The sequence below is a fragment of the Callospermophilus lateralis genome, chromosome 13 (assembly GCF_048772815.1).
Source record: "Callospermophilus lateralis isolate mCalLat2 chromosome 13, mCalLat2.hap1, whole genome shotgun sequence".
Classification (NCBI taxonomy): domain Eukaryota; kingdom Metazoa; phylum Chordata; class Mammalia; order Rodentia; family Sciuridae; genus Callospermophilus; species Callospermophilus lateralis.
Window position 1 is genome coordinate 71000886 of NC_135317.1, and position 14260 is coordinate 71015145.

At 32.3% G+C, this 14260-nt stretch overlaps 1 protein-coding gene across 1 annotated transcript in view; it reads left to right on the forward strand.

Annotated features, from left to right (window-relative positions):
• Positions 1-14260, forward strand: part of Ints7 (integrator complex subunit 7) — a 70458-nt gene that overhangs the window by 8959 nt on the left and 47239 nt on the right. Inside the window, exons 2-6 of the mRNA XM_076831547.1 lie at positions 865-994; positions 1398-1544; positions 5854-5991; positions 12182-12228; positions 13984-14183. Of these exons, the coding sequence (XP_076687662.1) occupies positions 865-994; positions 1398-1544; positions 5854-5991; positions 12182-12228; positions 13984-14183 (662 nt within the window). The remainder of the gene's footprint in view (positions 1-864; positions 995-1397; positions 1545-5853; positions 5992-12181; positions 12229-13983; positions 14184-14260) is intronic.

Sequence of the window (14260 nt, forward strand, 5' to 3'; positions counted from 1 at the left end):
TTTTAGCCCTTATATTTCAATCTTACATCTTAGATTTTTTTAACTAAAAAATTTTTAGTTAATTTTTGATTATAGAGCAAGTTAAGGGTTGAGGTTAACTTTTTATTTCCGTTTGGATATCTAATTTTTTAAGAATCACATGTTAAAAGGGTTATCTTTTCCACATTGAATTATGTTGGTATCCTTGTAAGATCATTGATTGGATTCCTTTCTTCTTTCCTAATATAGTTAATGTCATAAATGTTCCTTGAAGCACTAAATATCCCACAAATTGTATTTTCGTTTTCATACAGTTCAAAATACTTTCCTAATTTTCTTTCTGATTTCTTCTTTCATCTGTGGGTTATTTAGATGTGCATTGCTTAATTATCAAATATTTGGGAAGTTTCTAGATACTTTACTCTTTTAATATTTTTTTAGTTGTTGATAGATATTTTTTTATTCATTTATACATGGTACTGAGAATCGAACTCAGAGCCTCACACATACCAGGCATGTGTGCTACCACTGAGCCACAGTCCCAACCCCAATATTTTACTCTTTTTAATTTAATTCCATTGTGGTCAGAGAACATAAATTCTGTGGTTTAGAAATTTTTTGGCATTTATTTTATGTCCCTGAATAGCCTTAGTTTACTACTGACCTTTAAAATTATTTTTCTTTTTCATTATTATGTATCTAAAAGTATCAATTTATCAAATTACTAATTTATGTACTATTTTTAAATGAGAAATGAATTATGGTTGTACTTTATGTAATTATTAAGAATGATTGTTACCTTACTGTGTAATAAGTTGGTGTCTGCTTTTTTTGACTTGCAGACACAAATTTTTAAGTTGTGCTCTCCTCTCATGTTTTTGATAGGTCTGAGATCTGGCAAACTTGGTGAACAGTGTGAAGCAGTTGTCCGCTTTCCCAGGCTTTTTCAGAAGTATCCATTTCCTATTCTCATCAATTCTGCATTCCTAAAGTTAGCTGATGTTTTCAGAGTTGGGTAAGTCTTTCAAAAGCCTCACTATTCTAAAGCATGTATTGTTCATATTTCTTTGTTTTGTGTTATGGTTTTCTTTTTTCCCTTTGGGACTTCTACATGGTTACTTACCATTTTAGTGGAGCATATTGCAGTGTGCACTACACCTTGGTATAAGATTTAATGACACTTAGCAAAAATGAAGAATATGATTCAGAGAGTATTTACTTCTGTAGGGCATAGCTGTGTTTATGCTTGGTATCCTTTTGAAGTACAGACTTTAGGTAACCCTTTCAGTGGTGAAACAAATAATGATAAGCTGGAAAAACATTTGCTTGTTGCTAAAATTTAATATCTTTAATGTTGCTTTAATCCCAGATATTACTTTCCTAAAGTGATTCAATTATATTATCTCTGGTTTTCCTAGAAACAATTTTCTGAGGCTATGTGTTCTTAAAGTTACCCAACAAAGTGAGAAGCATTTGGAGAAGATCCTAAATGTGGATGAATTTGTGAAGAGAATTTTTTCTGTGATTCATAGTAATGATCCTGTAGCAAGAGCCATCACACTCCGGTATGCTGTTGAATAATCATTCATCCTAAGACTAAGCTGTAACTAAAGGCAATGTACTTACTTGTTTCAGTTTAAATATTAGAGATTTATTTTGGGTTTTGACTAAGACTCAGTGCAAAAATGTGGTAATATCCTAATCTGAAATTCTTTTCAATTAACGTCTATATTACTGTTTTGGTGGTAAATTGTTGCCTAACTTGTATTTGAAACATTCCTCAATGTAGGTGGGAGTTCTGATCAAATAACTTGGTGGATTTCAATATAGCTTAGCCTCAGTTCCTTTTGAACTTTTGCCTTCTTGACCTTGTTTTCTGTCCGTTTTCTACATTCATTCTGGTTATGTGCTCATTTTTGCATGTGATAGTTTATGTTAGAATTTCTTAGAGAACACTGGATAAACCACTGTAGTTTCTTTAGTCTTTCCTTTTCTTTCTTGGCACTTTTATTTTAAATTTTTATTTTGTTCAAATTTCCTTTTGTGAGCTTCATATCCTAAGTGAACCATAATTTTTTATATGTATAATTTTAGGGGATTTTTTGAAATTTATTTTCCTAAATTATAATTTTTATTTCTGACTCTCCCTGCCCAGACAATACTCTTTTTGATCAGGAGGTCCAAAATGTCACTTCTGCCTGAGTTTACTTTTTTCCACTTCAAGCATCAATTCTTTTTATTCATAATTAACTGCTTTTGTTATTCCTTTTCTTTTGAGAGATTAAATTGAACAATATATGGTTTTAAAGTCAGTTAATAAGTTGGTGAAGATGTATATGGATGATCATAGTGTTATTTTACAATGATAAATTGGGGGGAATCATGCTAACAATATGAGAACAGTTAATTTACATCAATTTCAAAGAATGAAATGTCTGTATGTACTAATATACAGAGATACTAAGTTTAAAAAATGATCAGATAATTTACATTTTTACTAATTTTAGTCAGTTAATACTAATGTGTGTATTTATTTGACTCAGTGAAAATATGGAGGAACATATCCTGTTAAAAGTGATGATTTGGGGCAGGATCATTGGGTTGTGGATTATAAGAGACTTTGTATGATTTTATAAGGTTTGAATTCTTTTTTTTTTTTACAAGTATGGTTTTTTTTATCAGAGGATAATAAAGAAGAAGAATAGAATTTAAGGAATAGATAAGTTTTACAAATAATTAGAGCTAGTATGAATATTTTGAAAAGAAGTAGCTTAATGTTTGAACATTCCATTCATTTTGCGTTCTTGCCCTTCTCTTAGGTAGCAGTTGAGCCTTGCCTCAGTTCTTCTGTAAGGACTGCTCTAATTGATAAAACCAGTAATTTCTAGAAAGTTCTCAAAAAGAAAGTTCAGTTTCAAGGAGAAAAGTCATATCAATTTTATTACATAGTAATAAAATATATGGTGATCTTTTCTGGTAAAAAAAAAAATTATCTTTTTTTTTTTAATGAAAATTTGCCTACAGTGCAAAGCACAAATTTTACATGTATATTTACTGATTATGACAATTGCCTCATGTATCCCCAATCCTTTTGAAAATACTGAATTTACCATCACTCTAGAAATCTCTGTGTACCCCTTCTGAGCTGGACCCACAATCACCTCCCAGAAGTAACTACTCATTTGACTTTTTGCTATCATAGACTAGTAGTTTTTGTGTTTTCAAACTTTATGTGGATGGACTCAGGAAATAGGAATCCTTTTGTGTGAGACTTCTTTGACGCAACATAATGTTTTTGAGATTAACCCATGTATATCAATAACCATTTTTTAATGGTGAGTAGTTTTCTATTGTATCACTATAACAATTTATTTATCTATTTTCTTAACAAACACATTTATTTTCAGTTTGTTGCTATTAAAAATAAAGCTGCTATGAACATTCTTCTTGTATGAGATCTTTTGTGAACATGCTTTATTTTCTGGTGGGTGTATACCTCTGAGTAAAATCACTGGATCATTCATAATGTATATTTAGTTTTATAAGAAATTGCTAGACTTTTTTCTGGTGTTCTTGCCATTTTATATCTCCCCCAACAATGTATGAGAGTTCTGCCTGCTTCACACCTTGCCAAAACTTTTGATGTTAGTTTTTTAAAAGTTTTAGTCATTCTAATGGACTTTACTTTGGCAGTAATGATGTTAAGTACTTTTTCATATACCTTTTGCTGCTTATATCTTTTTTTTTTTTTTTTTTTTTTTTGGATAGTGGGGGATTGAACCCAGACAGGCTTAACCACTGAGCCACATCAGGATACACAAAATAATATTTATTTAGAGACAGGGTCTCATTGAGTTGCTTAGGGCCTTGCTAAGTTACTGAGGTACCTTTGAACTCACGATCCTCCTGCCTTATTCTCCCAAGCTGCTGAGATTATAAGCATGCGCCACCATGCCTAGCTCATATCTTCTTAAAAAGTGTCTTTTGCCCATCTTATGTTATTTATCTTTTTATTATAAAGTTATGTGAGTTTCTTATATATGCTAGTACCAATAATTTTTCAGATATATGTTTTAGGCATTACATACAAAGCAGAGAAAAACTTCTTTTAGGACCTGAAATCCAGGAACAGAATTACTTCCAGTGTTATGTTTTAATGTAGCAGTTATAAATCAGCATCATATCCCTTATGTTTTTGTATTTACAAGTTAAATAGTATATGTTTCAGAATATATACATACATATATATATATATACATACATACACACATACATACACACATACACACATACATACACACATACATACATACATACATATGTATGCATGTATGCAGACAATTTCAAACTGTGACTATGTGAAAGCCTCCCCAGATGTTGGCAATGATAAACCAATTAACTTAGCCATACGTGTGCTTACCACAGTTAACTACCATACATATTCAGTGTATACAATGCAGTTCTCGGAATGTTCTTCTTTTAAAAGGAGGGGGCAAATTTGTTGCTTTTATAATTTTCAAAAGATAATGTGTTTTTCGCCAGGCATGGTGGTGGACACCTGTAATCCCAGCGGCTCAGGAGGCTAAGGCAGAAGGATCTCAAATTCAAAGTCAGCTTCAGCAAAAATGAGGCGCTAAGCAACTCAGTGAGACCCTGTCTCTAAATAAAATACAAAATAGGGCTGGGGATGTGACTCAATGGTCAAGTGCCCCTGAGTTCAATCCCCAGTACCTGCCCGCCCCCCACCCCAAAAAAAAGGAAGAAAGGAAAAAAAAGATAATGGGGAACAGTGGACTAGTCAGCTAAAAAGAAGTATGGCTATTCTGTTTAGAGAGACTTGTTCTAGTTCTAATTTACATTTCAATGAACTGATATGAAGTAAATTACTTTTGTTGATGTAAAATGAAAAAAATCCACCTAAGTTATTTCTTGTATGATAAAATGAAGAAATATGCCAAAAGACATTTAGAAATATCCAGAGAATTGAAAAAAAATCTGGCTATTAAGATGGATCTTTGAAAAGGATTTGGGTATAAGAACTCAACTACTTAGTTCTAATCAGTTATAGCTCCATAAAATCATTAGGTGAAGACATGTTAAGTTGGAAATTAACTTTATTATTCACTTAGGATGTTAATTTTAGGAAGGTTGTTATTATAGGAACATTGTAGGTTCTGTTTATTTCATTGTTTTGCATTTTTCTAAAATCCGTAGCTTTCTGCCAAAAGGATTTTTCAGGCTTTATTTTCTGTAGTTTATATTGCAAACAGTGGATTTTTTCTTTTTTAAATCTATGATTTTATTATAATTATTTATTATATAAAATGAATTGTGTTTTTCTAGAAGTTAACTTCCTCACTGTTGCTGATTCTGGTATGAGCTCTAGGGGGCATCCTCTACCTCTGTTCTCTTGATACTGAAGACAGATTTGAAAATCACGATACCATTATTTATTGATGTGAGGGAAAAAGTCTTGGAAGTTTTACTGATTTACTTTGTGAATCTGCTTAACAGTAAAAATGTTATATTCTTAATGCTTTGCTAAAATGTACTTCATTCAACCCTGGAAAATTGATATTTTAATGCTTTAGTAATTTAAAAAGTTTCTTTTTGGGGCCCTATTTGGTACCTTGGATGTATTTCAAGATGATTTTTTAAACTTTTTGTATTAGGTAAGCCATTTTGATAGCTCTGGCATATTAAATTATGTAAAAGTATTTAGAATTCCACTCATTGCTTGATTCCTGAAGTTAAGCTTTATTCACCTGAAATGGAATAGCCTACAAACTTTAGTTCTTGATAATCTAGCTTGCTTTGCTTCTTCCTTTCCTGACCTTGAATTTATTCAGTTCTTGGGTTTCTCTATTACTGCAGGATGTTGGGAAGTCTGGCATCAATAATTCCTGAAAGGAAGAATGCTCATCACAGTATTCGTCAGAGTTTGGATTCACATGATAATGTAGAAGTTGAAGCTGCTGTTTTTGCTGCTGCAAACTTCTCTGCACAGTCAAAGTAAGCACAGGCAATTGTAGTAATTTGGCTTCCCAAGATTTTTTTGAAGGAATAACTGGTTATTGTATATATAAACATTATGGGTTACAAAAAGTGTGAATCACAGGGTGTTTTTTCCAAGAGGATTTACAACATGTCGGGGAAACAAGACTTATAGAAAGCTTAAATTCAGATGTTGGTTTCCAGAGGACAAGATGAGCATAGAGTGATTTAGGAAGGTTTCATGGGGTAGCAGCAGCTTTGTCCACTGAAGAATCTTCTGCACACCCACTCAAGGTACTAAATTGCTATTTTATTACTGTTTCCTTGTCAAACTATTTATATACAGCCATGTACAGTTTGACACAGACAGTAATTTGAATTAAACCCAACTTAATCTTTTCAGAATATTATATTAGAGAAGATTTTTTTAGCTGAGATGTTAACTATGATCTGACTTGTATGCTTACCTCTGTAAAAAGTAATATCCCCTTGGCCCACATCAAAATTAGCATTGCTTTCTGGAGACCATTCTGGCAATATGTATGAAAACCTTAAAAATATATATCCCTTTAACCCAGAAAATCCACTTCTAAGAATTTATTCTAAGGAGTCAGCAGTGCATACTAGCATTTGCTGCTAAGAATGCTAGTTTTAATGTTAACTTGTAACAATAACTATTTGTATTTATGGAATAGAAAAAGGATTCAAAGGATATATATCAAAATGTTGTCTCTGGGTGATAAGATGGCATAATTTTCTAAGTTTCTTTACATCTTGCCATGGACTAGCTTTAGTTTTATAATCAGGCAAATAATAAATAGCAATTTCAATAAAGTCTGTTAAATTTGATAAAACTTGGCATAATCACCAACTTTCTTCCAGTTTTAATTATATATGCATAATTTACTCTTCAGCTGATTTTATCAAATCTCAAAGAATTCTGTGATTACTCATTGGAAGAGAAGAGTATGGAAAGCATATGATTTTTTAATTTCACAGCTCAAAATTAATAAATACAGTAGAATTGAAGAGAAATAATTGAATATAGTTTCTATTTATGCTTTAAAAAAATTTTTTTTGTAGTTGTAGATGGCCAGAATGCCTTTATTTTATTTGTTTGTTTTACTGTTGTGCTAAAGATCAAATCCTGTACTTCACACATGCGAGACAAGTGATCTGCTGCTGAGCTACAGCCCCAACCCCTCCTATTTATGCTTTTGAAAATAGGAAATTTTTTCTTACTGGGTTATCGATATTGAGAGAACTGTCTGAAATTTTTTATTGAATAGTAGTTAAGCTGTGAATAGTTATCATCTGATTACCTCTATCAAAGTGTGCTTTATAATCTGTTAGGTTAATTATATATGTCCAGTGCTTCCAAAAATAGTTTTCTAAATTTAACTTCTAATTTTGGATGAGTTTATAGTTCAGTGGTTAAATTTTATGTATGAAAATCATTTGTAGTTCAGTTTTTCCTCTTGTTTTATCAAAAGCTAATTTTATTTCAGCTATAGGATTTCTGATTTTTCTTGAGCAGTGTTTAAGACTAACAGAAAAAAACAAAAATTCTTCACTTATGGAATTGATGACCAGAAAGCACATAAATTAGCAGTTTGTATAGGAAGTGTTTTAACATACCATGCTTCAGTGTTATATGCTTGTATTTGAGATATTTTTAAAATACCAAATTGGTCCAGTAGGAAAACCTGAAGGACTTATCCAAATATATCAGTATAAAATTAATGAAATACATGTTTTTGATATCAGCATTTACCTCTTGCCCATGACTGGCTTAAGATCACATGTCTATACTAACATTGATGGATTTCTGTCTTAGTATTTCTCTCAATTTTGGATCTTAGGGTAACTGGCTAAATCAAACCTTAAGAATTAATTTAATCCTATTCAAAAGGTTAAAATTTTGTATTTTTAAAGAGCCAATCTTTGGGTCACTGAGTGGGAGTTGACAGGCTCCAAATGCCTTTAGGGGCCAGATGAGCATTGTCAGTAAGAGAGGTGTCCTCTAGGGGTGAATGTGCTGAACTGAAGAGCATTGGCTCCATATGAAAGGGACTGTTGTCCCTGGACACTAGCCAGTTGTTACTAGTAGGGGAAAGTGCTCAATGCTGTCATGTCTGATTTTGAGGGAGAAAGGGGGGATGAAGTGGGGAGTGTGTAACTGGAATATCAGATTATTTTATTTAATACCATTATCTGTAAGTTATCTTGTTTATTAAGAATTAAAAATTATTATTGGATCAAAAAAAATCTATAGGTTTTTAGTTTGCAGTTTGTTGGCCCTAAAGGCTTATAACAGATTTTTAAATTTTGAAGTTAAAAAAGTTTTTACACAGATAATGAGGAAATATTTAGCTTTAGCTAGGGATAGCAGGGAAAGCCTCTCTTAAGAGGTAACGTGAGCTGAAACTGAGTGAGAAAGAGGAGGCACCTATGCAGAAATCTAAACAATTCAGAAGGATTAACAGCACAGGAGCTCTCAGAAATAGGAACTAGTCGTCTATATGTACGTAATATATACCACTTGCCTTCTACCCTTAAAGACATTCATATCTTACTTTTTCTTATGCAAGTGTGGGACTGATACCCTAGAGCAATAGTTTTCAAACTAGTTGTTATCAGAATCCCTTTATACTCCTAAAGCCTTACTGAGGTCCACAAAGAACTTTTGTTTATATGGACTATAAGCTATATTTAATATATCAAGATTTTTAATGGATAAATTTGAAAACTATGTACTTATTTTTTAAAATAACAAATCCATAATTTATTAACATAAGAATATCTTTTTAAATATTTTTTTAGAAGTAGTTGGACACAATACTTTTATTTTGTTTATTTATTTTTATGTGGTGCTGAGGATTGAACTCAGGCCCTCACATGTGCTAAAGGAGAGCTCTACCACTGAGACACAATCCTAGTCCCAACATAAGAATATCTTTGTGAGAATAATTATTTTCCAAAACAAAAACCAGTTTGTGAGAAGAATGGCATTGTCTACCATTGTTGCAAAACTCTTTAATGTATGGCTTGATTCTCACATCAACTTTTGTATTCACCATATCTGTAGTAACATGTTTTTTTGATTATCAAGTATATGAAGAAAACCCAGTCTGACACAGATGCATAGTATGAAAAGGGAGGAGTATTTTTAAAGGCTATCTAGGTAAATGAATAATTGAAAAACTTACGTGTTGGTCTTTTGGAAAATATTGGTTCAGTGTTTTATATGGATATCCAAATGTTGATTTATTCCATTGTGTAATAATATCAAAGGATCATATTTGTTAATATCAACACCAGTTTAATCAGGAAAGGCTTTCACTGTGACAAGTATTAAGCTTTCAAACTGTGACTAGAACAAATTTTCTAGAATTCTATAACTCCATAAAAAGTTACGCTTTTATGTCAAAAATCTTAATGGATAAATTTGAAAACATATATTATAATTAATTTTAAAAACTTTGTTACTTGCCTCAAGGTTACAAACTCACTATATTCATATTTCAAGAATCTGTCTGTCAAATAGCCAAGTCTGAATAACCATGATATTACGTGAAAAAACAACCAGTTTATGTCATAACCCAATTATACTGGCATTTTCTGTGAAGTACATTACTGTTTACTATAAGTGTGTTTTTCAGTTTGCTGAAAATTGTTAAAAAGACATGTACCCAGTGGTTGAGATTTAGTAAAGTTAGTAATTTTCGGTGTTTTACTAAGAACATGAAGTACAAATGGCTTTTTTTTTTTTTTCCATTTTTTTTATGTGAGTATACAATAGTGAAGAATACAGTGACTGTTAATACAGTTTGGGGCCTGCTTTGAGAGAGTTTTCACTCCTCATTGTTTTTGTACCATAGGTGAAAATGCCAATATTGTTATTTCAGAATACACCATGAGATTAAAAAAAAAATTACTCACTGTGAAAATTTCTTCACAAACAGTATTTCTTGTCAAGAATTTACATAAGAGAAGATACTCTATGATTGGGTGGCACTGATACAGTTACAAGCACAATAAAACATCTGGCCAAAGCCAGATGATTTGTCCACTTGAAAGGCAAAAATAAAATTCTGTAGATGAGCTACTAATTTATATATGCAGCCAAATCTCTAACAAGTTACTTTTTTTTTTTTTTTTTAAATATGGTACTGGGGATTGAACCCAGGGCCTTGTGTATACAAGAGAAGCACTCTACCAACTGAGCTATATCCCCAGCCCCAGCAAAATTACTCTTGTTGGAAAGTGTTGGTGCCTTGATTTCCTTCACTGACTTCAGCAGGCATTCAGTATTATCAGTTGCACAAGTCTCACCTAGTGTGTGTTCTTCTCTAGCCTAACTTAGTTATCATTTATTTCTAGGTTGAAAAGCTATAAACAGCAGTTTATTTCTTTGAAAGAGCACAACATGCCTGTAGTTAAAATACTTAGTCCTATTTACATTCTAAGTTTTTAGTCTCTTCAAAATCAAGCCATGTTTCTTCCTTATTTATAATTTTGCTATTTCTTTAAAATAAATTCCTCTCTTCTGAGTTAGAGAACTCTCTGATAACAATCAGGTTCATCTTTTCCGGCATCTCCAAATTCATATAGTACAGCTATGGGCTGAGAAAGCTATTCTTATCTCTGTTTTTCAAACTAATAATTACCCTTAAGTATAAGAAAAATTACTTGCAGATAAACTTTCTTTTATTTGAAAATAAAATATTGTTAAAGTCTAAAACAAAGTAGTTGTAGATAGAATTTTAGAAAAATATAATTTTTGCCGCAAAGCAAGACAGAGTATATTGATATGTTTCTGCATAAACACAAGGAAAACATTAGGATTTCAAAATAATGATTTATTGGTTGATAATAAGTTTAAAAAGATTATAATAGATATAATCTTAGATAAGCACTTAGAATAAGTAAGAGCAAACTGAGTTATTCTCATATTTATACATTAAGTCTAAAACTTTAGAAATTTCTAGGGGCCTATAGCTCAGTGATAGAGTGCGCAAGGTCTTAGGTTGAATCCCTAGCACTCTGAAAAAAAAGGAGAAATTTCTAGAAGACCCAAGAATACAAAGCACACATATTAGCTATTGAGAGATGATGTCATCCTGTATCATGTAGCCTGTGGAAAATTCTGCTATTCAGTTGTAAGAGAAAGAAACTGAAAACAAGAAGTTATATATATATATATATATATATATATATATTTTTTTTTTTTTTTTTTTTTTTTTTTTTTGGTGATGGTGCTGGGGATTAAACCCAGGCCCTTGTGCATACAAGGCAAGCACTCTACCTACTGAGCTATATTCCCAGCCCCACAGATAATGTCTTAATGGCAGGAAATATTTAGATTTCCATTGAACACCAGAGTGAAAGTATTTTGTTTTATGTATCACTTATGACTTAATTAGCCAGATTTTATCATACTAGATAATTTTTTTCCATAATAATATTTTATGTCAATCATTCATGTTATTAATCTTGCAACATTGTTGATGTTTCTACTAAAGTAGAATCAAAAGCAGTACCTTGGAAAATACACATATCTAATGTTGAAAACATGGCAAACTTTAAGTAGTTTTATATGATTCTATCCACATTTCCAGCATTTCTTCTACTTCATACCTGTTCTTTTTCTGAAATTTATGTTAGGAATCCATTTGATTGATTATATAATCAGAGCTTGTGTGTTAAAAGTTTTTTTTAATTGAAAGTATAGCTTCAAACATCATATTCAGTAATAGTGACTGTTTTAGATATTGTCATTTAGTGATATAAATTGGAAGAAAATTTATAAATCCAGGCATCTTTTTTGAATACTACATGAGAAAAGTGTTCACATGGGCTGGGATTGTGGCTCAGCAGTAGAGTGCTGCCTAGTGTGGGCAGAACCGGGTTCAATCCTCAGTACCACATAAAAATAAAGGCATTGTGTTGTGTCCATCTACACCTAAAAAATAAATATTTGAAAAAAAAAAAGAAAAAGAAAAGTGTTCACATAAGCTATCTGGTGGTTAGAATTTTGTTTTAATTGTATTTCTTACCTCCTAGCATCTGATTCTTGGAGTATTAGTCATGATTTAGAGTATTGTGTTTTCCTGTCCTAATTATGTTCTCTGTCAAGTCTTTAGAAAATTTAAGTGAATTTAATTGTTTGCATTTAAAATTTTATTGCTGTTCTCTCTTTCTAAAGGGATTTTGCTGTAGGAATATGTAACAAAATCAGTGAAATGATTCAAGGTATGTATGCTTCATTTAGTAATATGAAGTGACAATGGGATTTGTATTAATAATAGTTAATATTTATTAGGCATCTTTGATATGCCAGAACTGTACTAGGTGCTTTGGGTATAGAAATGAATAAACTAAAGCCCTTGCCCTCATGTAACCTACATTCTAGTTAGAGGGGTGGAGGAGTCAATAGAGAAATACACATGACATTTCAGGTGCTATGGACAAAAATAAGATAAGAAGGAAAGAGAGTCCCAAGAGTAGATGGCAGGGTTGGAGGAAGACTTTTGTATTTTATATATGTTGATAGGGGAAGCCATCGATGAAGTAAGACATGGAGGGAAAGGAATGAGGCATGCAGATAAATGGGGGAAAAACATTCAGAATTGGGGGAGAACAATGTTATTTGGGGCTTTGGAGCTCTCTCTGGTGATGTCCCTCCAGTGTCTTCGAGTGGCAACTAGAATCAAATCCAAATTCCTTACCTTAGCCTACAAAGCCCTAGTTTTCAGTTTTACCTGCTAAATGATGTGTTAATCCCATTTATGTACATAACATTTGTTGAAGGCAGCTCTGGGTCTGCAGCATTGCACAATTTTATAGAGCACCACCTTGTTGGTATTCTTGTAAATGACATTCCAGTGAATTGTGCAATTTAGTGGCCTTTCTTGGCTGCAAGAAAGTTTGGGTTCAAGATAAAGAAATGGCAGATAAGTTTTAGAGTATCTGATATTTAATTTTAAGCTGTTTGTGAAATGTAGTGTTGGATTCATACCAGCAGTTACTTCGCAGTGGGAAATCCATTGATCTGCAGAGTGTAAATTAGCTTTTGGCATGTTTGTAGTACATTATGTTTGAAAAATTTTTGTTCTTCATGGCCACAAAGCAATGCTATAAAAAGAAAGATCTTTTATGTGTATTTGTTTAGCTCCAGTGTTAGTTAAAAATGCATTGGGAGCCAGATGCCCAGATTCTTGGGTGCCCTCAAGGAAAATGGAGTGTCAGGGAGTACGTGGCAACATATGAAGTGGCACATGCCTGTAATCCCAATAGCTCAGGAAGATGAAACAGGAGGATTACAAGTTCAAAGCCATCCTTAGCAACTTAGTGAGTCCCTACCAACTCAGTGAGACCCTGTCTCTAAATAAAATAAAGGGCTGGGGATGTGGCTCAGTGGTTAAGTGCCTCTGGGTTCAATCCCTGGTACCAAAAAAAAAAAAAGATGCGTTGGGGTTATTCCTCATGGAGTTGAAGCTGTATATGCAGTAAAGGAAGACACTGCTATACAGAAAAAGTTTAGAGAACTTCACAACTTTTTTATACAGTGTAATTCACATACTGATCTTGCTTAAGTTGTTGACGGAATAATTCAAGTTGTTAATTTGATGGAATAATTCAAGTTGTTAATATAATCTTATTGTAGCCATTGAGTGTATGTATGTGTGTGTATAATCATATTAATATGAGAAGAAAGAGGCAGCAAATATGATTGCTTTCAACTGTGCCTGTTAAAGGCATTTTCTACTAACTATATAATATAATGTGATTGGAAAGTTAATATTAAGATAAATACTTTTGGAGAAAACTATTGAACATATTGATTAGTAGTAATATAATTACCTTTAATTTTGTAAATATTAATAATGTATTAGTATGCTATTTGTTTTTAAATGGACATTGTGCTAATTGAGTCAGACCTTTTAAATCTGAACTGTTATTAAGGATGATGATCAGAAACCTCTGAGCATTTGTTTCTGTATCTAGGTTTAGCTACACCTGTAGACTTGAAACTGAAGTTGATCCCCATCTTACAGCATATGCACCATGATGCAATCCTGGCTTCCAGTGCTCGTCAGCTTTTACAACAGCTGGTCACGTCCTATCCTTCCACCAAAATGGTGATTGTTTCTTTGCACACTTTTACTCTGCTTGCAGCTTCATCTTTGGTTGATACACCTAAGCAGGTAATTTTTCTTTAAACTGCCTATTCTTTAGTGAACTTGCATGTTAAATACATGATTTTTAAAAACAAGCAGGTAAC